A 25,349-nucleotide genomic window follows, 5' to 3' on the forward strand; every position below is an offset into this window, starting at 1 on the left:
ACAAGCGGTTAGGCATTTTCAACACACAAATGTTTCTTAAAAAGACTAGAAGAGAAGTAGTCAGTTCTCCTCAACCCTCAACCATGAAAAACTATTAAGCATGTTGTTGATGTTAGTGTTGTGTGTGCAGTTAAGAGCAAGGCGTGCTGCTTTGTTTTGGGCCAGATGCAGCTTTACTAGGTCTTTCTTTGCTGCGCCTGACCATATTAACGGACAGTAATCAAGATGGGACAAATTCAAAGCCTGAACAACTTTAGCAGTTGATCTTCGTGTCAAAAACACAGAACATATTTTTATAACAGACATACTTCTTCCACCTTCACAACACCTTTGACAATATGACTTGACCATGATAACTGACCATCCAGTTCATGTTAAAATCTATTGGAGATTCAATTAAGGGAAAAAAATGGAGACTGTGCGTGTGTGTGAGCTTTGACAAAACACCAGTATTAGACTGACGGTCTGACTTTTGTCGGCCACTATTAACACAAGACCAGCATGGCACAACTCCAGTCCTGTCAGAAGCATTTGTAAGGATTTGAACAACCCTTCAAACTTTACCCATAACATAATTTTTAAAAAATGTAGGTAGAGAAATTAAGCCACTGCCACTTCTATCAAAAATCTTAACAATTCCAAGAGTAGATGTTGCCAATTTAACTCTTAATCAATGTAATCAGGGCCGAAATCATAAAGTGTCTCAACAGTCAGTGCTAATATAGGATCAGTTTTGCGTTTCAGATCAAATTGATAAAGATTACATGGACAGGAGGGACCTGTAATAGAGACAAAACGATTAGCTAGCATAATCTGAGTATTATCACAACGCGCTCTACAGTATCCTGAGTTAGCCAGGACATTTCAGTACACTGGGTGTCAATAAGGTGAGGTGTAGAGGGGATTGCACAAATCCTCTTTGGGGTATAGGCTGTGGGCAGCAGATCAACTTGCAGAGACCTTTAGCTTGAGAAACTATTGACCCTCACTGGACACATGAGAAAATATAAATACTTCCTCAATATCAACAATTTGAATTTTTTTTTTTTTTTTTTGCCTATATGGAGGAGCACGTGGACTATGCAAATATGGGTACAAATATCATAGAATTATCAGTGGTGGTCTGGCCCATACCCAAAATGGTCAGTTGTGCTATAATAACATATCAAGTATTCTTCCGTGCCCAATGTAAACAAATGAGACGTCCCGGGCAATTTGATGCTAAGCAATCTAACTCTAAAATTCCCTGAGTCTTGTAAAATGCGGTAGCATAGAACACAAGCGTTTGACGACTGAGTAGAATGTTGGGAAACAGCGTCATCGAGTGGTAAGAAAATAGAACCTGCTGAACAATAATGTTACCACGGCAACAGAACGCAAACTCAGGACAATCGAATTCCGAAGAAAAGGGGTAGAACTCTCTCAAGACGCTCATTTGACAAAGTGTTTCAGCAGAATACACCGTAAAGGGATTAATCTAATTGAAGGTAAGGAAAGATGTTCAAAACAAACCGTATTTTACTCTGACATAATATTAGATAAAGTAGGTTGCAAAAATGTTGTATGTTACAACAAGCCAATTTGGCTCCATTTGTAGATTTTTGGGCGACATTGTTGATAAACTTTTGGAAACATAAATAATAAGAATAATTTATTAAATTTGTGAATCGCTTCTCATTATACAAAATCATCTCAAAGTGCATAAAATTAAAACCAAGTAGAAAACAAATTGACAGGGCAACACACAAAGAACACAGCTGACGCTATAAAGGACAAGGATACCAAGGAGAACAGCTATTAACATAAATCCTTCCTATTAAAGAGAAAGGTCTTTTGGCCCGTTTTAAACGAAACATTATTGTAACATTCTCTTGATGAAAACAACTAGGCAAAACTATAGACATGTCTTATGATGTTACTCACCATTTAGAGAATTCACTTGTTACCACATTCACCATTGTGATTCGATTGACTTATAGTTGACATGCAATGTGTGAAAAAACCTGTCCCCTATTTATCAGTCTTAGCAACCCTAATTGTAGTAATTTGCATTCACTTTCTACTGTAGGGATGCTGTCACCAACATCAAGGCACAGTAAGTATCAGTCATATAAGTCTTCATCTTGACACACTGATACTGTACAATGGCTTTTACTAAACACATAGGGGAGAGTGGGGTAAATTGAGCCATTTTTTACTTTCAACATCACCCCGTCAAGGGATATATACTATTCTTTCTAACAAAGACATCTACATATATTTCAGGATGTTGTGTATCCATGGAAATAACCAGAATTCATGTAAACATGAAAGTCTTGAAAACAAAACAAGTGGTCTCTTGGCACAACTTACCCCAGATATGGGGTAAGTTGAGCCATGGGACAGGGTAGGTTGAGCCATGGGACAGGGTAAGTTGAACCATGGGACAGGGTAGGTTGAGCCATGGGACAGGGTAGGTTGAGCCATGGGACAGGGTAGGTTGAGCCATGGGACAGGGTAGGTTGAGCCATGGGACAGGGTAGGTTGAGCCATGGGACAGGGTCAGTTGAGCCATGGGACAGGGTAGGTTGAGCTATGGGACAGGGTAGGTTGAGCCATGGGACAGGGTAGGTTGAGCCATGGGACAGGGTAGGTTGAGCCATGGGACAGGGTAAGTTGAGCCATGGGACAGGGTAGGGTTGAGCTATGGGACAGGGTAGGTTGAGCTATGGGACAGGGTAGGTTGAGCCATGGGACAGGGTAGGTTGAGCCATGGGACAGGGTAGGTTGAGCCATGGGACAGGGTAGGAAATCTTAAAATGACCTACTTTGGTTTAGATACAAGCACCATGAAACCTCTTATTAACACAATACATTAATTTTACTTTGTGAAAATCAGTTTTATGGACCTAACTTTCGTTTTCAATGTAGTTTCTTCCTTCACAGATTCCATGAAATTATAACCTCTTCCTAAACATTTGGTCAAATGATTCATTTTGTGTATAGTTTCTTAGAAACAAGGATGGCTCAACTCCTTTTGCTCAAGTTACCCCACTCTCCCATGGTGAATGAGACAAGTTTTGTGAAGGCTCGCCATGCAAGACTAGGCTACTTTACACATCATAAACCTACTGTTTCTACTGGGTGTGAATTCTAGTTTTGATTTTCTATATTTTGTATGCGATTCTATTCGACAGGAGGACCAAACATGCTGTCAGGTCCCATGATAGTGGCCCAGTCGGCGAGTGCCACCAAGTCAGTGATATCTACAGGTAGTAGCTATTGTACATATCATCTAACTAACTGTTAGCATTACTTGTAATATTGATGATGAGTCACTTTGAGGTTACCCCTAGAATGATTCTGTCATAAAATAGACTAGGAAGAAGTAATGGAAAAATCCTGTTCCTGTTCCAATTCCATGTCGTTCATCTCACTTAGTCTTTTGACTTTTATGACATCCCTCTAATCCCACTTCATTCCAGTCTAGGGTTAACCTGTTATAAACTACTGTAGATAAAATAATGAAATAAAAACTGTATAGAAAATGTAATCAACAGTTCAATCAACTGGTTCTGAAATGTATGACACCATCCTAGATGTACAAAGACAGTAAAATAGTAGTAGGGGAGAGTGGGGTACATTGAAACATTTTTTACATTCAGCATCACTCTGCCAAGGGAGATATAGTATTGTTTCTAATAAAGATGTCTACATATATTTCAGGATGTTGTATATCCGTGGAAATACTCTGAATTCATGTAAACTTTACAGTTTTAAAAACATAGCCGGTTATGGGGAAAGTTGAGCTGCGGGACAGAGTCAGTTAAGTTGCCTAAAAATTCCTGTACTGAATGAAATATTACCACTATCTTTTTAAAACCATCTTTATTTCCCAAATACAATTAAACACCATCACAATCGCTTTTTTTTGCCTTTTAATAATTTTAAGGGTCTCTTAACACAGGCTTAACAAAACAAACACTTTGTACTAAAAAAACAGCACTCTTACCATAGGCCAGGACCTGTTGTTACGTCATATCCCAGCGATAATGCCTTGCATTACACCTGGGAATAAAACACTTAAATTCACTCATTTTGTCATTGGCTCAATTTACCCCAAGGCAAACATTTTAACTATATTAGCCCACACAGCTACAAGGATGCACTTTCATGCTAGGTTTAGGACCACCTATTGAAGCTTATAGAGACTCTAACTGATGTATTGAACAATCTTAAAATGATATATACAGTACTTTGGTTTAGATCCTAGCATTATGAAACCTGTAACACAATAAATTAAATTGACTTGGTGAAAAACAGTTTTATGTACCTAACTTGCATACCTTTTCTATATGGTTTCTTCCTTCACAAACTCCATAAAATTATGAGCTCTTCCTAAATATTTGGACAAATTATTCATTTTGTCTATGGTCTCCTAAACGCATGCTTCCTAGCCGAAACAGTTCGGAAGAGTTCGTGCATATATTATGATGACATTTTGTGATGTTTTCTTTCCTTTGGACTTCAGTGACTGTTCTTTCAGCTATTCAGACACACAACATTTTTTCTGCAGGCGAGCCTAAGTTCGGAGCCGAAGTCTCTGCCCCTTAGTCGGCAATTGGTCAACAGTAGGGATTCTTCAATGAAGTCTTTGTTATCATTCAACGACTTATTTTCGTGTACATTTTTTCATTACGAATTACTTCACCAAACATCTTAGTTAGATGTGAAATTGCGCAAATAAGATTTCGGCAAAAACTTCAACATTTCTTGAGTTATCTTGGATTCATTCTGAATATTTTGAGGAAGTGTATAATGGCTACGGCATTTCAAAATGGACAAACAGTACTATTGCTGCTTTTTAGAATTTTCAAGCGAAGGTCTTTTAATGGAGTATGGGAGCACACTCATTCGGTTTGGCTAGCAGAGTCCGGCTAGGCGCCAACTGAACTGAAGCATGCTGACGCCTTTACTCCTTTGGCTCAACTTACCCCACTCTCCCCTACTAGTTTATTCTTGGTATTATGTTGGTGCAACATGCATGCTGTTTTTGAGAGGTCAATTTACTGGTACTGGTTTAAATGCAAGCCACAGTTGTCTATGGGCTACTCTTCTTCTGACATTTGTCCCTGTTTTTTATTGCTATGTGTGAAGATGTATATAAACAGATGCCTGGGGCGAACCCTTTTAAAGTGCTTGACAACAGCGACATATTTCTGATCAGGAACAAGGAAAAGGAGCGCAGGAAACTGGTGTGTATGTGTGTGTATGTGTGTGTTCACGTGTGTGTGACAATAAATATTTTAGTGTCATTATTATAGATTAAATACAATTGTTGACAATGCAACTTTGGCCAGGAATCAATCTGATCATGGGGTATCTGGCATTGTGTTTTTTAAAGGCAATTTCCCGATTGAGCCTACATATGCAGTGTTTTCCGTGAATGCGATCTCCAAAATCATGTTTTATTCAATGCATTACACATATAGTTACTGTTTAGTTACCTCTGTCCAACTGGTATCTGTCCAACATCATGTCAAATAATGCACCTATTTTCTTTCCAGGAGCTGCAGAGCCAGTTGAGTTTGCGGGTCCATGAGAAGGTGACCTATGCGGGCCGTATGAAGGCCAAGCAGGGTGACCTCCTCAGGGAACTGAGAGAGGGTCTGGAGGAGGACACAGCTCAGCCAGGAGGGGAGGAGAGCATCCTGGCCCAGCAACAAAACACCCCTGCCTGGAGGGTGGCCATGATCAAAGGTGCACACACACCATGTTGCCTCACCATAATTGACATGTTATGACACACACTTTAGGTCTATACACACACATACTGTATAGTCTAGGCCTAAACACAAAGGCCTTAGGCTTACACTGGAGTCATTGACACAACTGAAATAATTATTATGGTCAATCCAGTGCACTGAAAATACAGACTGCAAAACAACACTTTTTATTTGCCTCTGCCTTTATACCTAACCTCAGGCCCATCTTTTGACAATGCCATGCTATTTCATGTTGGTGGTACAGATGACAGATCTTAACTTGGGCCTAGATTCAATCAGATCAAGTGTTAACCGGTGATAGCAGACACCCGCGTAGCAGATGTTTTGGCAGTGTCAGAGGTGAAACTGCAGTTGGAGCCATCAAATCGGTGAGCAGCTGCTCTTGCGATCATTATCACGAAGCCACGCCTGCCCCACTCTTGTTAGAAGTTCAGAGCGAGAAAGTATAGCCTATATAGAAATAATTACACTCAAATAAAAAAAATCATAAAACAAAATAATGAGGATTTTCCATCATCCTAATCTCACATTCTAGTGTTCAAACTTGTAAACAAGGCTACATGGGATTTCTGTTATTGTGACTCCTCTGCATGGGATTTATGTTAATGGAACTCCTCTGCATAAGATTTCTGATAATGTGACTCCTCTGCATGATATATCTGTTAATGTGACTCCTTTGCATGGGATTTCTGTTAATGTGACTTGTGCAGCCAATGGCAATGTCCGTTTTAGGTATAATGCCCGGGAGCCACTTGTGGATTTGACAGCTCTAACACAGTTCCACCTCCGACACCAACAACACAACCGCTGTGTGGAACAGAGTCCATGATCAACCTTTTCCCTACTGCGTCAAAATGAGCAGTTCTCTTTCTCTCCGTGCGGGGGCAGTTGAGTCATTGGGATAAGGGCTTGCTATCAAAATCATCCTCCCTCTCGCTCAAATGCTAGGCCTAGGTCCTATTACTGCAACTTTCAGCCATACACATCAACAACTGTCATTTTATATAGCTTATTAACACAAGCTATATATTGGTCTCCACTAGGCTATGACATACAGGTGTCAAGTGTATCTGAAATGCAGCTGTACAGTAGGCTACACCTAAACTATGGCCTACTGTAGCCTGTCAAAACTAATTGCACGAATAGGCCTATAATATCAGCTGTAAAGAAAAGATGAAATTGAGAATAATGAGGTAGCCTACGGAATGGAGCACAATGGCACGTGAAAGACCATGATTTTTTTTTTTAGCTCTACAGTATATGTTATCGAAAAAGAGGACAGCTTAGGAGTTCTAGCGAACCTAATGTTGCCAATCAACTGTCACAATGTAGCTCAATTGTGGTCTGGGGTGGTCTAGTGGTTAGGGCTGCTTCCTTCAGCGTGCACATGTAGGCTTACTGTGTTGGCATGGGTTTGATTCTGGCCCATACCCTTCTGGCACAAATAACCCAATCTCCCCATTGACTTGATTTAGTTCCACATTTCAGATATTTTACCCCGATCTTGATAAGAAATAACCATACCAGACACTTTTATAGACAGTTGTATTTAGCAGATATCATAAATAGGAAACTAATAAAATAAGAACACCAACATTAGTTTCCAGTCATACAAAGTGTCAGGAAAATTGCCACAGTAGATTTGCCGAGGTAAGTGAGGAAATACTTTATTTCAATTGTATGGAATGCTTGTCAAATACAGTAGATCAATCGCACTTAGTCTGTTCAAAACGTTGACAGTACCAACCAGGGGGCGAACATATCTTGAAGACTTTGGTTGCAAGCAGGACTAAGGTAACGATGACATCTGATAGGGAATGGTAATGAGGTGACCAATAATGGTTGCAATTTAGATCAGCTGTGCAGATGAATTTAGAATTTAAAGATGGTTTATTGAGACATCAGCTGGCGACAATCTAGTGCCATCAATGTTTGCAATTAATGTTTGTTTTTTTAATCTCCAGAGGACAAATATATATATTTTAAAGCTTTTCTGCTACACATACATACATTTTACATATACATTTTACATATTCATTTTACATATTCATTTGACATAAGCAGTACATTTTGCATACATGGTACTTTTACTTTTATATAAATCAGTCACATAACAATAAAACATGACCAAATATAATCTCTTTAATCCCAACCCTCAGCTACTCTCAGCCCATCCCACCTATCACCATAGACCACCCTTGTTTGGTTTCCATGTGCCACAAATTTTTCAATTGTGCTGTGATGTTTTACATAATTAAAAAAAAACCTTTCTAATCGTATGGTATCCACAGATTGTGAGCTAAAGATGAAAACTTTTCCTACGAGTATTATTTATGGACTGACTATGGCTTTCCATATCGCCCAACACTGCTATTTGTAAGGTTAAGTGTACGTTGTGATTTTTTAACCATTCCTGAACCTGTGACCAGAAACAAGCTACATAGGGGCAATACCAGAATAAATGATCTATTGATTCTATCTCTTCGCAGCAAAATCTACAGAGCTGAGATTGTTATGCCCCATATATATAGAATTCTTAGAATGTTGCTAAAAAATATATTTTTCACATTATCAGCGCAGCAATGCAAACATGGTAATACGCGTCAATGTGCTGGTACCACACATGCCACCAGTTTCATATGACAGAGATGGAAAAAAATTCAGAATGAGGGGAGATCTATTTCAGTAGGCTTAGCCTATTAAATCACTGTCCTGCACAAATCAATGAATCATCATCATCACGTGTTCTCTCCCAAATATGCATAGCCGAATGATGGATACCATCCTATATTTAAGAGTAATCCCCCCCGCCCCTGCCCCTTTTTTTGCACACTGTCGGGACCACCATTGGACTGGCATAAATTGCACAAATTTCTAGTTGGGCCATGGTGTGGGGGCTAGGGTTGAATATTTTCCCGGTATTTTACAAATTTTACAAATGTTCCCGAGAGTAAATCATTTTTCTCCTGGGTAACCCAGTATTTCCCGCCAAAACCGGAAGTGTCATTCAAAAGCATTTCATGTCTGGATTTGATTAGAGCTTTGATTGAAAATTCAAGCCTGATGCTACCTGAGCCTGATGAGCCATACATTAAATACATTTAAAAGCCCTACATTAAAGACATTTCATGGCCAAATTATTTTGTCATTATCCAATACATACAGTGCATTCGGAAAGTATTCAGACCCCTTGACTTTTTCCACATTTTGTTTCGTTACAACCTTATTCTAAAATGGATTAAATCGTTTTCCCCCCCCTCATCAATCTACACACAATACCCCATAACGACCAAGCAAAAACAGGTTTTTAGAAATGTTTGCTAAAAAAGTAATCAGACCATTTACTCAGTACTTTACTGAAGGACCTTTGGCAGCGATTACAGTCTTCTTGGGTATGACGGAACAAGCTTGACACACCTGTATTTGGGGAGTTTCTCCCGATCTTCTCTGCAGATCCTCCCAAGCCCTGCCAGGTTGTATAGGGAGCGTCACTGCACAGCTATTTTCAGGTCTCTCCAGAGATGTTCGATCAGGTTAAAGTCTGGCTCTGACAGGGCCACTCAAGGACACTCAGAGACTTGTCCCGAAGCCACTCCTGCATTGTCTTGGCTGTATGGTTAGGGTCGTTGTCCTGTTGGAAGGTGAACCTTTCCCCAGTCTGAGGTCTTGAGCAGGTTTTCATCAAGGATCTCTCTTTACTTTGCTCCGTTCATCTTTCCCTCAATCCGGTCGAGTCTCTCAGTCCCTGTCCCTGACAAACATCGCCAAGGCATGATGCTGCCACCACCATGCTTTACCGTAGTAATGGTGCCAGGTTTCCTTCAGACGTGATGCTTGGCATTCAGGCCAAAGAGTTCCGTCTTGGTTTCATCAGACCAGATAATCTTTTTTCTCCTGGTCTGAGAGTCCTTTAGGTGCCTTTTGGCAAACTTCTAGAGGGCTGTCATGTGCCTTTTACTGAGGAGTGGCTTCCATCTGGCCACTCTACCTTAAGGCCTAATTGGTGGAGTAGTAATAGTCCGGTGGCTCTACGGAAAATTCCTTCGACCCCATGGCTTGGTTTCTTCTCTGATGTGCCCTGTCAACTGTGGAACCTTAAATAAACAGGTGTGTGCCTTTCCAAATTATGTCCAATCAATTGAATGTACCACAGGTGCTCCAATCAAGTTGTAGAAACATGTCAAGGATGATCAATGGAAACAGGATGCACCTGAGCTCAATTTCGAGTCTCATACCAAAGTTTCTGAATACTTATGTAAATAAGGTATTTCTGTTTTTTATTTGTAATAAATTTGCAAACATTTCTAAAACCCTGTTTTTGCTTTGTCATAATAGGGTATTGTGTGTAGATTGATGAGGAAAAAACATTATATAATCAATTTTAGAATAAGTCTGTAAAGTAACAAAATGTGGAAAAAGTCAAGGGGTCTGAATACCTGTTTGACCAGATGCAATGCTATTTCACAGTAAACAAATTGACAACAGACTTTCAACACGCTTATAGGGAAGGACACTCAACAAGCACAGCACCTACACAAATGACAAATGACTGATGATTGGCTGAGAGAAATTGATGATAAAATTATTGTTGGGGCTGTCTTGTTAGACTTAAGTGCAGCTTTTGACATTATCGATCATAGTCTGCTGCTGGAAAACATATGTGTTATGGCTTTAAACCCCCTGCTATAATGTGGATAAAGAGATACTTGTCTAACAGAACACAGAGGGTATTCTTTAATGGAAGCCTCTCAAACATAATCCAGGTTGAATCAGGAATTCCCCAGGGTAGCTGTTTATGCCTTGCTTTTTTTTTTTACTAACTGACTTTGAGTAAAGCCAGAGTGTCTATGTATGCGGATGACTCAACACTATTAAAAAAGAGTAGCAGTTAGTTTCAGAGTGAGTGACAAGGAATAAGTTAGCCATAAATATTTCCAAAACTAAAAGCATTGTATTTGGAACAAAACATTCACTTAACCCTAAACCTCAACTAAATCTTGTAATAAACCATGTGGAAATTGCTCAAGTCGAGATGCTTTGAGTTACCCTGGATTGTAAACTGTCATGGTCAAAACACATTGATACAACAGTAGCTAAGATGGGGAGAAGTATGTCCATGATAGAGCACTGCTCTGCCTTCTTAACAACACTATCAACAAGGCAGGTCCTACAGGCCCTAGTTTTTTCGCACCTTGACTACTGTTCAGTCGTGTGGTAAAGGTGCCACCAAAAAGGACTTAGGAAAATTGTAATTGGCTCAGAATAGGGCAGCATGGCTGGCCCTTGGATGTACACAGAGAGCTAATATTAATAATAGGCAGGGTAGCCTAGTGGTTAGAGCATTGGACTAGTACCTGAAAGGTTGCAAGTTCAAATCCCTGAGCTGACAAGGTACAAATCTGTCGTTCTGCCCCTGAACAGGCAATTAACCCACTGTTCCTAGGCCGTCATTGAAAATAAGAATTTGTTCTTAACTGACTTGCCTAGTAAAAAAAATATTTAAAAAAATAATAATAATCTCTCCTGGCTCAAAGTGGAGGAGAGATTGACTTCATCACTAATTGTATTTATGAAAGGTTGAATGCATGTTGAATGCACTGAGCTGACTGTCTAAACTACTGACACCCATGCACACCCCAGAAGACATGCCACAAGAGGCCTCTTCACAGTCCCCAAGTCCAGAACAGACTATGGAAGGCACATAGAGCTATGACTACATGGAACTCTATTCCACATCAAGTAAATGATGAAAGCAGTAAAATTAGATTTAAAAACAGATTAAAAAACACCTTATGGAACAGTAGGCTCATGCATATATATATATATCTTTCATAATTTTCCCCCTAATGTTATTAGCCTACCTCCTCTTTCTCTCTCTATTGTTGCTTCCTTCCCTCCACGCTTTCAACAGGTAAAGGAAACACATTTTATTGTCCTTATCTTCATCATTCTAATGACATCCTTGAATAATATAGGACTAGAATTAGATGCAGAAGGCTAAATAACTGCTATAGCCTTCGCTCTTCTTTAAAACTACCTGTGAGGACTAGGGCTATATATCAATATATATTGAACAAAAATATAAACGCAACATGCAACAATTTCAAAGATTTTACTGAGTTACAGTTCATGAAAGGAAATCAGTCCATTGAAATACATTCATTAGGACCTAATTTATGGATTTCACATGACTGGGAATACGGATGTGCATCTGTTGGTCACAAATGCCTTAAAAGAAAAGGTAGGGGCATGGATCATAAAACCACTCAGTGTCTGGTGTGACCACTATTTACCTCATGTAGCAAGACATCTCCTTCACATAGAGTTGATCGGGCTGTTGATTGTGGCCTGTGGAATGTTGTTACACTCCTCTTCAATGGCTGTGCGAAGTTGCTGGATATTGGTGTGAACTGGAACGCGGTGCCATACACGTCGATCCAGAGCATCCCAAATATGCTCAATGGGTGACATGTCTGGAGTATGCAGCTCATGGAAGAACTGGGACATTTTCAGCTTCAAGGAATTGTGTACAGATCCTTGCGACATGGGGCCGCCGTGATGGTGGCGGATGAATGGCACCACAATGGGCCTCAGGATCTCATCATGGTATATCTGTGCATTCAAATTGCTGTTGATAAAATGCAAGTGTGTTCGTTGTCCGTAGCTTCTGCCTGCCCATTCCATAACCCAACCGGCACGATGAGACACTCTGTTCACAACGTTGACATCCGCAAACCACTAGCCCACACAATGCCATACTGACCGGTACTGCCATACTGCCTATCCGTGAAGAGAACACTTCTCCAGCGTGCCAGTGGCCATCGAAGGTGAGCATTTGCCAATTGAAATTGGTTACGACGGCGAACTGCAGTCAGATCAAGTCCCTGGTGAGGCCGACGAGCACACAGATGAGCTTCCCTGAGGCCGTTTCCTACAGTTTGTGCAGATATTATTCGGGTGTGTAATCCCGAAGCCGGATGTGGAGGTCCTGGGAAAGCGTGGTTACAAGTGGTCTACGGTTGTGAGGCCTGTTGAACATACTACCAAATTCTCTAAAACAACGTTGGAGGCAGCTTATGGTAGAGAAATTAACATTAAATTCTCTGACAACAGCTCTGGTCGACATTACTGCAGTCAGCTTGCCAATTGCATACTCCCTCAAAACTTAAAACACCTGTGGCATTGTATTGTGTGACAAAGCTGCACATTTTCGAGTGGCCTTTTATTGTCCCGGGCACAAGGTGCACCTGTATAATGATCATGCTGTGGAATCAGCTTCTTGATATGCCACATCTGTCAGGAGGATGAATTTTCTTGGCAAAAGAAAAATGGTCACTAACAGGGATGTAAACAAATGTGTGCATAACATTTGAGAGATATACGATTTTTGTGCGTATGAAACATTTCTGGGATCTGTTATTTCAGCTCATGAAACATGGGACCAACACTTCACATGTTGCGTTTATATATTTGTTCAGTATAGAACAGGAGTATCTATTTTGGATGCAATTTGAATGGAGTTGATGGAGAAAGTGCTTGCACATTCACTGATTTAAAGCAACGATATTCAAGTGCTAGGCTGTTGTAAAACTCTGCAGCTGCATTAAAAAATATATATCTTTACAATACAAACTTTTGGTGGCCCCTGAAAGCCAGATGGAGATGGATAAATTAGATGTGCATTCAGACTTTATTTTACTGTAGCTACTTTAGACTATGCTGCAGCAAATGCAGGCCTACCTGTTCCAAGAATAAAAGTTATGGTAGGTCTACATGCATTGTGAACTGCGCTCCATTCTGAGATGGGCTGTCTGTCCCCACCCTGAGCGTTGATGATTCATCATGCAGGCACCGTAGAGAAACCAGATTTAGACATTGCATACATTGGCAAGAAAAAGTATGTGAACCCTTGGAATTACCTGGATTTCTGCATAAATTGGTCATATCATTTGATCTGATCTTCATCTATGTCACAACACTAGACAAACACTGTCTGCTTAAGCTAATAACACACAAACAATTATAGATTTTCATGTCTTTATTGAACACACCGTGTAAACCTTCACAGTGTAGGGTGGAGAAAGTATGTGAACCCTTGCATTTAATAACTGGTTGAACCTCCTTTGGCAGCAATAAACTCAACCAAACAATTTCTGTAGTTGCGGATCAGACCTGCACAACAGTCAGGAGGAATTTTTAACCATTTATCTTTACAAAACTGTTTCAGTTCAGCAATATTCTTAGGATGTTTGGTGTGAACCGCTCTCGAGGTCATGCCACAGCATTTTAAATCGGGTTGAGGTCAGGACTCTGTCTGGGCCACTCCAGAAGGCGTATTTTCTTCTTTGTTGATTTACTTCTGTGTTTTGGGTCGTTGTCTTGTTGCATCCCCCAACTTCTATTGAGCTTCAATTGGCAGACATATATCCTAACATTCTCCTGAATAATGTCTTGATAAACTTGGGAATACATTTTTCCGTCGATGATAGCAAGCTGTCCAGGCCCTAAGGCAGCAAAGCAGCCGCAAACCATGATGCTCCCTCCACCATACTTTACAGTTGGGATGAGGTTTTGATGTTGGTGTACTGTGCCTTTTTTTTCTCCACGCATAGTGTTGTATGTTCCTTCCAAACAACTCAACTTTAGTTTAATCTGTCCACAGAATATTTTGCCAGAAGCACTGTGGAACATCCAGGTGCTCTTTTGCAAACTTCAGACGTGCAGCAATGTTTTTTTTTTGGACAGCAGTGGCTTCTTCTGTGGTGTCCTGCCATGAACACCATTCTTGTTTCGTGTTTTACGTATCGTAGACTCGTCAACAGAGATGTTACCATGTTCCAGAGATTTCTGTAAGTCTTTAGCTGACACTCTAGGATTCTTCTTCACCTCATTGAGCGTTCTGCGCTCTGCTCTTGCAGTCATCTTTGCAGGACGGCCACTCCTAGGGAGAGTAGCAACAGTGTTGAACTTTCTCAATTTATAGACTATTTGTCTTACCGTGGACTTATGGACATCAATGTTTTTAGAAATACTTTTGTAACCCTTTCCAGCTTTATGCAAGTCAACAATTCTTAATCTTAGGTCTTCTGAGATCTCTTTTGTTCGAAGCATTGTTCACATCAGGCAATGGTTCTTGTGAATAGCAAACTCAAATTTTGTGAGTGTTTTTGTTGGGCAGGGCAGCTCTAACCAACACCTCCAATCTCGTCTCATTGATTGGACTCCAGGTTAGCTGACTCCTGACTCCAATTAGCTTTTGGAAAGGTCATTAGCCTAGGGGTTCACATTCTTTTTCCAACCTACACTGTGAATTTTTTTATTATGTATTCAATATAGACAAGAAAAATACAATAATTTGGGGGTTATTAGTTTAAGCACACTGTGTTCATCTATTATTGTGACTAAGATGAAGATCAGATCAAATTTGATGACTAATTTATGCAGAAATACAGGTAATTCCAAAGGGTTCACATACTTTTTCTTGCCACTGTATAATTTAACAGTTCCATTTCACACCATGCTGTTCATATAAATAATGATTTATAATTTACCGTTTTCACACAGTTATTTTTCCCTGGAAAAGGGAGTGGTTTTAGGCGGCAAATCCCAGTAAATCTTGGTAACGGGCTTCCTGCCATTCAACCCTAGTTGAGTCATTCCAATGAGTTGGGTCGGGGCTGTTGGAACTGAAGATGCTGTATTTATACCCAGCTTATGGTAGGTACGGTACTGCATTATATAGCCTACAAAGACTGATTCCAGCTGCCCCCTGGCGCCAATTCTAAATATTCAGTATTCATTCACGTCCTCCTGCTGCAGGACTAATTTCCTCTTGCGATGAAATGGTCAAATTAAGATCCGACATCTGTATACACCGTCCAACCAAATGCTTACTTGCAGGTTCCTTCTTGACAGTGCAACAACAGTAAGAAATAATACAATATAAGAATGTGAACAAAAAGTAAATGACTCAGTAGAATAAACATTTTAGCAAAAGTATAATACAGGAAGGCACAATTTATAGTCCTATATTTACACGTGTATTGGGGAAAGGGGGATTGGGGGGCAAATGTTTAAATTGTGCAGTATTTAGCAGTCTGTTATCAGCAGTTGTGATGTGTGTGTGGCATGAATGTATGTGTGTGTGTAACCAACCATACTGTTTCTCCCCAGATCGCAATATTGACAAAGAGAGCATGAATGAGTTTATCACCAAGAAAAGGGAGATGTTTCTGCTGGAGGTAAGAAGGGAACGAAGGTCCATTAAAACTGCCCGGGTGATCATGTTATGCTCTTTATGACAACTGGAATGTGTCCACAGATATTCGTTCTTTATACGATACAGAAATGCTTGATCATTGAATTAAAGTGTCTTTAGTGGTTCCCACTAGTGAGGAGTAGCCTGTGTGCAGGTACAGTCAATACAAGCTTCTCCAGCTCCCTCAAGTTGGTGGCATTTCCCACCTCTTGACATCTCCCTTCTTCCCGCCCTCAATCTTTCTCTCTCCTGTCCATCCATCCATCCATCCTTCTATCCATCCTTCAACCCTGCTTGTCCCTTCTCATCCCTAATCCCCCATCTCTCTCTCCCCATCCCTATCTCCCTCATCTCTCTCCCCCTCTCTCCCAGTACTCCTTGGCTGTGAAGCGTGGAGAGATCGAGCAGCTGGAGAAAATGGCGACCGGCCAGGAGAGGAAGCTGATGCGCGCCGAGCGGTTCCTGGAGGACGACGCCATCATGTTCGACGAGTTCCTCAAAGAGAATGACAAGAACTCTGTGGAGGCCATCAAAGTGTAATAACTAACAATATGGTTGCTATATGTACAATCTATCTTCCTCTTCTACTTCATAAAATCACATGGTGTCTCCATTTTGCACAGTGCTGAGTTAGAGACCAAAGTGAAACTGGAGAAGGTGACTGAGATCAAGAGGCTCACGACTAGGATGGTGACCATTAAGAGGTGGGTAATACCCAGAGCATTACAGCTAGGATGACCATGGCCTCCGGCCTCAGTATAATATTGGAACTATTGGCGTAAATAAACTATAGTCAATGCTTGATGTACGTGAAAAAGTCATAAAGGTTACACATCATGTACACCACCGTTCAAAAGTTTGGGGTCAATTTTTTGTCCATTAAGATAACATAGAATTGATCAGAAATACAGTGTAAAACATTGTTAATGTTGTAAATGACTTTTGTAGCTGGAAGCAGCTGATTTTTTATGGAATATCTACATGGGCGTACAGAAGCCCATTATCAACAACCATCACTCATGTGTTCCAATGGCACGTTGTGTTAGCTAATCCAAGTTTATCATTTCAAAAGGCTAATTGATCATTACAAAACCCTGCGAAGAGGCAACTCCGGGATGCTGGCCTTCTAGGCAGAGTTCCTCTGTCCAGTGTCTGTGTTCTTTTGCCCATCTTAAACTTTAATTTTTATTGGCCAGTCTAAGATATGGCTTTTTCTTTTCAACTCTGCCTAGAAGGCCAGCATCCTGGTGTCGGCTCTTCACTGTTGATGCTGAGACTGGTGTTTTGCGGGTACTATTTAATGACAGGCGACTCTTTCTCAAACTAGACACTCTAATGTACTTGTACTCTTGTTCAATTGTGCATCGGGGCCTCCCACTCCTCTTTCTATTCTGGTTAGAGCCAGTTTGCGCTGTTCTGTGAAGGGAGTAGTTCACAGCATTGTACGAGAGCTTCAGTTTCTTGGCAATTTCTGGCATGGAATAGCTTTCATTTCTCAGAACAAGAATAGACTGATACATTTCAGAAGAACGTTCTTTGTTTCTGGACATTTTGAGCCTGTAATCGAACCCACAAATGCTGATGCTCCAGATACTCAACTCAGTACTCAAAAGTCTAAAGAAGGCCAGTTGTATTGCTTCTTTAATCAGGACAACAGTTTTCAGCTGTGCTAGCATAATTGCAAAAGTGTTTTCTAATGATCAATTAGCCTTTTAAAATTATAAACTTGGATTACCTAACACAACAGGCCATTGGAACACAGGAGTGATGGTTGCTGATAATGGGCCTCTGTACATCTATGTAGATATTCCATTCGAAATCAGCCGTTTCCAGCTACAATAGTCATTTACAACATTAACAATGTTTACACTGTATTTCTGATCAATTTTATGTTATTTTAATGGACAAGAAATGTGCTTTTCTTTAAAAAACAAGGACATTTCTAAGTGACCCCAAACTTTTGAAAGGAAGTGTATATCTCAAAGATGTGTGTGTGTGTGTGTGTGTGTGTGTGTGTGTGTGTGTGTGTGTGTGTGTGTGTGTGTGTGTGTGTGTGTGTGTGTGTGTGTGTGTGTGTGTCATGCGTTTGTTTGTGTGTGTGCGTGCATGCTCTTCACCTGCAGTGACATCTCTAAGTTTGAGGACATCATAAAGGAGTACACCATGTACAAGGAGTTTCTCTTCAAGCTGTCCCCTCCAGAGTGGCAAGAGGCACAGAGGGCCAAGGGTAAGACCCCCAAAGCCAAGTCTACCACCAAGTCTGCCACCAAGGACAAGTCCAAAGAGAAAGACAAAGACGAGAGGGCCACTCCGAAAAGAGGTTCTAGTATGTCTTCTTTCTTAGTGTTTTGTTATGTATTGTTGCATAAACATTTGACTTCAGTACTGTGATGCAGTGGCCTGTAAAATGGTGACGGGCTGTTGCATTTGATGCTATTTTATGTCTATACTAAAGCGCCCCTTTTTTAATCTCTGTTTTCTGTCTCTCCCTCTCCCTTACACACACGTACACACGTGCGCACGCACACACACAGGTGTGGAAAGCAGGGCGTCCTTTGCGAGTCGGGAGCTGCCCCCTCTCCGGGATGCCAGGGCCCCCTCTAGACAGTCGATAGTCCAGAGTGACAAAACGTGAGTGTGTGTGTGTCACAAATCACGAGTACAACATTGGGCCTCAGGGTATCTATGTGAGTCACCCATTGGCAGAAGTGGGTTTGAATATGACCGTGTTCTATGCTATAATTTTGGCACATCTTTGTGCTGAGTTCCTGTCTTTTCAGGAGTCCTGTGGCAGAACTGGAGACCGACAGCTCTGAATATGAGGTTAGTTTCAACCTTAGAAGGTAAGAATTACACTGGAGGATAACGGCATTCTGAAAAATGTGAAAATGTGAAAATTGAATAAATGAGACGTTTGAATAAAAAGTGAATACAGGCTGAATATGACTTAAAATGTCAAGTGCCGATTTTCCGGACACAGATTAAGCTCAGGCCTTAAAAGTATGCTTAATGGATCAGTCTCGAATAAAATACCTATTCTCCAAGGGCGCGTTCAAGCAGATCACTTTTGACCGTCGTTGGTCGCTGCCTTCCAAAGTGTGTCGCATTAAGGGAATAAACATTTTCGACTTGCGCCTACACGACGACTGCATGAACTCATGAAGCTTTGACTGCAGTCAACTGCAAGTTTCTGCAGTTGCTCTTCACCAACTTCACCCTACAGCCATAGCCTGGATTGTGGGAGGCTCTATTGTCAACCAATCATGAGGGTGTTTTTGTTTGCTCCATGCGAAAGTGACCAAACACGTGACTGAAACCAAAACCAACTTTGCCGCGATTCATGTATACAGTGGATATGTACAAATGAATGTGATATTTGAGGCTCTCAATCACTAATTGATAGTACAATGTACACACATATATTTACAGTTTGTGAGTGTATAATATGGAGGTCGGAGACATGTTTAGTTCGACATTACAAAGAAAAGCTTGTATAAACAATGGCAACACTGCCATGAGTCTTGCTGTTGAAAAACCATACCTGTTGTATTCGGGCGCATGTGACAAATTTGATTTGATTTGTGTCCGACTGTCGGCTGTCGCAGATGCACCTCCCCCGACTTCACTCCTCGACTTTCGTCTGCAGTTGGTTGCTTCAGCCTTACCACTTAAACGAGCCCCATGACTAGGATTGATCTGGGAAAACCAAGCAAAATCTGATTATGTTGAACTTCAACCCCACTAGTCCATCCAGGCAACCTAGCTTCCTGCTAAAGGATATCTTTCCCTGTACATTTTTATAAACTTCTGACTACTTTTCAATTTGCCCTGGATGAAGTCTATGGGAGAATTCCAATAGCGTTTCCTCAATTCCTCACGTCCACTCTCCTCGCCTCCTTCTCAAAAGTCGCCCCTCTGACCTTCTAATCCAATGGGTTTTGAGAAGGAGGTGAGGAGAGATGACGCGATGAATCAAGGAAATGCTATTGAGATTCTCTGTATGTCCCTATGCTTACAGTGCCTTGCGAAAGTATTCGGCCCCCTTGAACTTTGCGACCTTTTGCCACATTTCAGGCTTCAAACATAAAGATATAAAACTGTATTTTTTTGTGAAGAATCAACAACAAGTGGGACACAATCATGAAGTGGAACGACATTTATTGGATATTTCAAACTTTTTTAACAAATCAAAAACTGAAAAATTGGGCGTGCAAAATTATTCAGCCCCTTTACTTTCAGTGCAGCAAACTCTCTCCAGAAGTTCAGTGAGGATCTCTGAATGATCCAATGTTGACCTAAATGACTAATGATGATAAATACAATCCACCTGTGTGTAATCAAGTCTCCGTATAAATGCACCTGCACTGTGATAGTCTCAGACGTCCGTTAAAAGCGCAGAGAGCATCATGAAGAACAAGGAACACACCAGGCAGGTCCGAGATACTGTTGTGAAGAAGTTTAAAGCCGGATTTGGATACAAAAGATTTCCCAAGCTTTAAACATCCCAAGGAGCACTGTGCAAGCGATAACATTGAAATGGAAGGAGTATCAGACCACTGCAAATCTACCAAGACCTGGCCGTCCCTCTAAACTTTCAGCTCATACAAGGAGAAGACTGATCAGAGATGCAGCCAAGAGGCCCATGATCACTCTGGATGAACTGCAGAGATCTACAGCTGAGGTGGGAGACTCTGTCCATAGGACAACAATTAGTCGTATATTGCACAAATCTGGCCTTTATGGAAGAGTGGCAAGAAGAAAGCCATTTCTTAAAGATATCCATAAAAAGTGTTGTTTAAAGTTTGCCACAAGCCACCTGGGAGACACACCAAACATGTGGAAGAAGGTGCTCTGGTCAGATGAAACCAAAATTGAACTTTTTGGCAACAATGCAAAACGTTATGTTTGGCGTAAAAGCAACACAGCTCATCACCCTGAAAATACCATCCCCACTGTCAAACATGGTGGTGGCAGCATCATGGTTTGGGCCTGCTTTTCTTCAGCAGGGACAGGGAAGATGGTTAAAATTGATGGGAAGATGGATGGAGCCAAATACAGGACCATTCTGGAAGCAAACCTGATGGAGTCTGCAAAAGACCTGAGACTGGGACGGAGATTTGTCTTCCAACAAGACAATGATCCAAAACATAAAGCAAAATCTACAATGGAATGGTTCAAAAATAAACATATCCAGGTGTTAGAATGGCCAAGTCAAAGTCCAGACCTGAATCCAATCGAGAATCTGTGGAAAGAACTGAAAACTGCTGTTCACAAATGCTCTCCATCCAACCTCACTGAGCTCGAGCTGTTTTGCAAGGAGGAATGGGAAAAAATGTCAGTCTCTCGATGTGCAAAACTGATAGAGACATTCCCCAAGCGACTTACAGCTGTAATCGCAGCAAAAGGTGGCGCTACAAAGTATTAACTTAAGAGGGCTGAATAATTTTGCACGCCCAATTTTTCAGTTTTTGATTTGTTAAAAAAGTTTGAAATATCCAATAAATGTCATTCCACTTCATGATTGTGTCCCACTTGTTGTTGTTTCTTCACAAAAAAATACAGTTTTATATCTTTATGTTTGAAGCCTGAAATGTGGCAAATGGTCGCAAAGTTCAAGGGGGCCGATTACTTTCGCAAGGCACTGTATCTGTGTGTGGTGATTGTTGCCCCCTGCAGGAACACCCAGAGCTGTATTTCACAGACCCCAGGCAGCTTCTGGAGTTGCTTTCAGAGCTGGAGGAGCAGAACCTCTCTCTGATCCAGAACTCCAGGGAGACGGAGGAGGCCCTGGAGGTGTTCAGTAAGGTCATGGACCATACAAGAAAGAAGATGTAAGTAAGACCTGCTGGGGTTAGAGGTGAGAGGTAGGTAGAGAGTGAAGTGAGTACTACAGATGGAAGTGAATGTAGAGATTCACACAGTGGCTCGGGACCACTGGATTATGCCTCTCATTCCAGTTACACTGGTTTGGATTTCTCCCTGACCAATATGGCTGCCATTTGCACTCCATTCGGGAACTTTGAGGGTTTATGTCAAAGCCCTTCTGGTAATGTAATAGGATCTCCAGATAGAATATGAACAAAATGTTTAGAATTACAGGACATTAGCTGTAAAACGGCAAAATGTTCTCCCAGCCTCATGGCAAAATTTGTAGAATAGCAGGAAATTAGTTATAAATTCTAAATTATCTCAGCATCATTGCAAAATGTGTAAAATAGCATGATATTAGCTATAAAACTGCACATGTTCCTCTCTGCTCCATGACAAAATGTGTAGAATTGCAGGAGATTAGCTTTTAAAATACAACATTCTCTCAGCCTTATTGCAAAATGGGCAGAATAGCAATATAATTCATACTAATAATTAATTTAATTTGTAAAGTGCTTTTCTCAGACCAGAGGCGAAAAGATAAATAATAATAATACAGAATTAATAAATGATAATAAAAACAATCCAAAACACAGAAAACAATCAACGCTATATGCAGGTGTGGTCAGATCCGGAGGACATGAGAACAGAATTAGCAGAGGTCCTAGAAAGCTTTACTGAACAGCACGGTCAGCACGGTCTGAACAGCACGGTCTTGAGCTGTGCCTTAAATGAGGACAGAGACTCTGCAGTCCTAATAGTGTCTGGAAGTGCGTTCCACAGCCACAGAGCCGCGTAACTGAAAGCCCTGTCACCCATAGTTTATAGTCTGCTGAAGGGCTGCGGAAGGGAGATGGACCTGGAGGAGCAAAGGGTAGAATGAGTTCAGACAGGTACTTTGGTCCAGAGTTGTTCGTAGCTTGGTAGGTGTGAACCAGGATTTTGTAGTGGAGGTTGAACAGCACTGGAGTGATGTGAGGGGAGGTGTGGGTGAGGACACGTGCAGCACAGTTTAGGAAATAGCCTGTTTAGGCACTTGGCAGATGCTCCAACAAAAAGGGTAAATATGTGTAGAATTGCAGGAAATTAGCTTTAAAAATGCAAAATTCTCTCAGCCTCATGGCAAAATGTTTAGAATAGCATGATATTAGCGATAAAAATTCCAAGTTATTGTAGAAAGTACATTATTTTGACTGACATTGACTGACATTGACAAGTGCTAGGATGCTTTATGTCATGAGGTCCCTTCATAGTTCCATTTCTCTCTTTCCTCACCTGCATTCGTTTCTATGTGTTGCGCGGCTCCTCCCCCTCTCTGCAGGGAGCTGGAAACTGTCCAGCTGACCCAGCAGATAGACATCATGACCCACACCATCCAGAGGGAGAGGGACCGGGCTGCCGAGCTGGAGCTGAGGGCCCGCCTCTTCAACTTTGGGAAGTACAAATCCGCCGACCAGGTAGGAGAGAGAAGACTGCCCTTGAGACCGTGATCTAAAGTCAGTTTAGAGTCTGTCCGTCCCTAATGGTCAATGTTCAGATTTGGGGAAGGTAAGCAAATCCTAGATCTGTGCCTAATGACACTTCTACTCACAGTGGGAAATGGGACAGGTCACACTGACGGTTATGCAGAGGACATGCTAATGTCAGTAGTGAGCCAGTCATTGGCCTTAGATCATATAGATCATTCTCTCTCACCTTTGTTCCTCCACTGTAGGAGTTTATGTTGGACTCCCTGGGCGCTAAGGTGGAGGAGGTGTACCGGAGCTGCGTGGGCGACACAGAGGCCAACCTGAGCACACTGCAGATGCTGACGGTTATCGAGAGCCGCCTGGGCGAGCTGCTGGAGAACGTGGAGATGATCCCCAAGGAGCGACTGCTGATGGCCGAGAGGACCAAGGAGAAGGAAAGGAGGCTCAGGTAGGGGAGAGTTGGAACACAGCATCGTAGGACCATCATATAGGCTAGTCAGGTTGGCCCCATTCCATTTCAACCTACACGTCTTAAGGATCTAAGATTTAGGCGTTGCCTGTTCCATTTGGTAGCTGGGTGCCAGAACTGAGTTTCTTTCAGTTTAAAGCACATCTCTGTGAAGTTGACAACTAGACTGGAGATTTAGCCGTTTAGATTAAATTAATCAACCCTTCTCCTCCTTTCCCGCCCATGATCCTTTGCTTCCTCTCCCTAGGCTGCGTGATGAGAAGATGCATCAGGCAAAGCAGCACCAGGAGGAGAGGCTGAAGAGGGCCCTGGAGAGAGCCCAGGCCGACATCAAGAAAACAGTAAGTCACACAATCTGCCTCAACACCACACCATTACAATCCTACAGGCAAACGTTATGACCAAAGTTCAGTCAGAAAATCTGTGTGAAACATGACATTTTCATTAGACGCCTACAACCCAGATTACATTGCGCATGAAAAAATGTAAGGTCATTTCTGATTGAGCCGGCATATGCAGATTTTACGGTGAATGCAGGAACATTACCTTTAAATTTAAATCGAGCTATGCCGTGGATCTTCTGCGATACTTCCACGATATGGATTGAATGCAGCCCTAAGCCATTGGTTTAGTTACCTGGGCGACTGTTCTATTATAATATATGATAGAAATGGAGAATAAGCATGACGTTCAATAAAAATCTAGAGTTCATGTCATATAATTAATTGTACTACAGAAACCATACCATTGTGTTCCCTTTATTTGACAATGCTTTTCTCCAGACTGGCAAGAAACTGATGGCCAGATCACAGCCCCCTGCCGGCAAGCTGAAGACCAGCCAGGTGTATGACATTTCAGACAAGGAGAAAGAAGAGCAGCTTTACTTCTTCACCTAAAGGGCAGAGTCAGTCACATTACTGACCAGAACTCATTCAATATGTTTTGGCCTATTGTGGGGCTGTGACTGACTCACTGTAAATACTGACCAATAATTGGATTTGACATGACAGGTATAAGACTTTTCAAATGTCTCCATTGGACGCTGGTGATGTCACATGATGGGATAGGTACTACTTTTTGGTGCTGGGTGGTTGTTTATATTGACTCAATGGGAAGCATGTGGACTTTGTTTTGGTGGAGAGCTTTCTGGGGCAGGTGAACAGTACTCTCCCCACACATTTTATATACTTGGATTATTTTGATTTACAATATTTTGCCATACCAGATTGTTTTCTTATGACATTTCTTATCCGTTATATTATTGATAATCTATTGTGCTTCTTTACCTGATCATATCTGAATAGCAGTTAGATGGACTGCATGCATGTGATGAACAAATTAATAAACATTTCACAATAAAAATATCTGCTCTTGCCTCTTTGGAGTCAATGTAAACCTATAATCTATAACCCCAGAGTGAAACCAGGAAAGCCAGATAGCTAAACCTAGACTTGATTAAGATTTCTAAGTTCTACAGAAATACTATAAAAACACACAAAAAAAAAAGACAGTACAAAATA

The 25,349-nt window shown here is 41.3% G+C and overlaps 1 protein-coding gene across 2 annotated transcripts; it reads left to right on the plus strand.

Annotated features, from left to right (window-relative positions):
* The first annotated feature begins 1,352 nt into the window (after positions 1-1,352).
* cfap100 (cilia and flagella associated protein 100) lies at positions 1,353-25,185 on the plus strand. 2 transcript variants are annotated; one of them, XM_024445794.2, is made up of 16 exons: positions 1,353-1,487; positions 2,069-2,095; positions 3,177-3,251; positions 5,137-5,234; positions 5,547-5,739; positions 15,939-16,006; positions 16,396-16,559; positions 16,647-16,727; positions 18,147-18,349; positions 18,558-18,654; positions 18,804-18,846; positions 21,700-21,854; positions 23,213-23,348; positions 23,606-23,808; positions 24,077-24,170; positions 24,612-25,185. In XM_024445794.2, the coding sequence occupies exons 2-16, from the start codon at positions 2,071-2,073 to the stop codon at positions 24,723-24,725; spliced, it is 1,749 nt and encodes a 582-aa protein (XP_024301562.1). In that variant the 5' UTR covers positions 1,353-1,487; positions 2,069-2,070; the 3' UTR covers positions 24,726-25,185. The 2 variants fall into 2 exon arrangements, with proteins under 2 accessions (XP_024301562.1, XP_024301568.1); XM_024445800.2 differs by having other exon boundaries at positions 18,147-18,343.
* Positions 25,186-25,349: the final 164 nt, after the last annotated feature.

This window comes from Oncorhynchus tshawytscha, linkage group LG02 (genome assembly GCF_018296145.1).
Source record: "Oncorhynchus tshawytscha isolate Ot180627B linkage group LG02, Otsh_v2.0, whole genome shotgun sequence".
Taxonomy (NCBI): domain Eukaryota; kingdom Metazoa; phylum Chordata; class Actinopteri; order Salmoniformes; family Salmonidae; genus Oncorhynchus; species Oncorhynchus tshawytscha.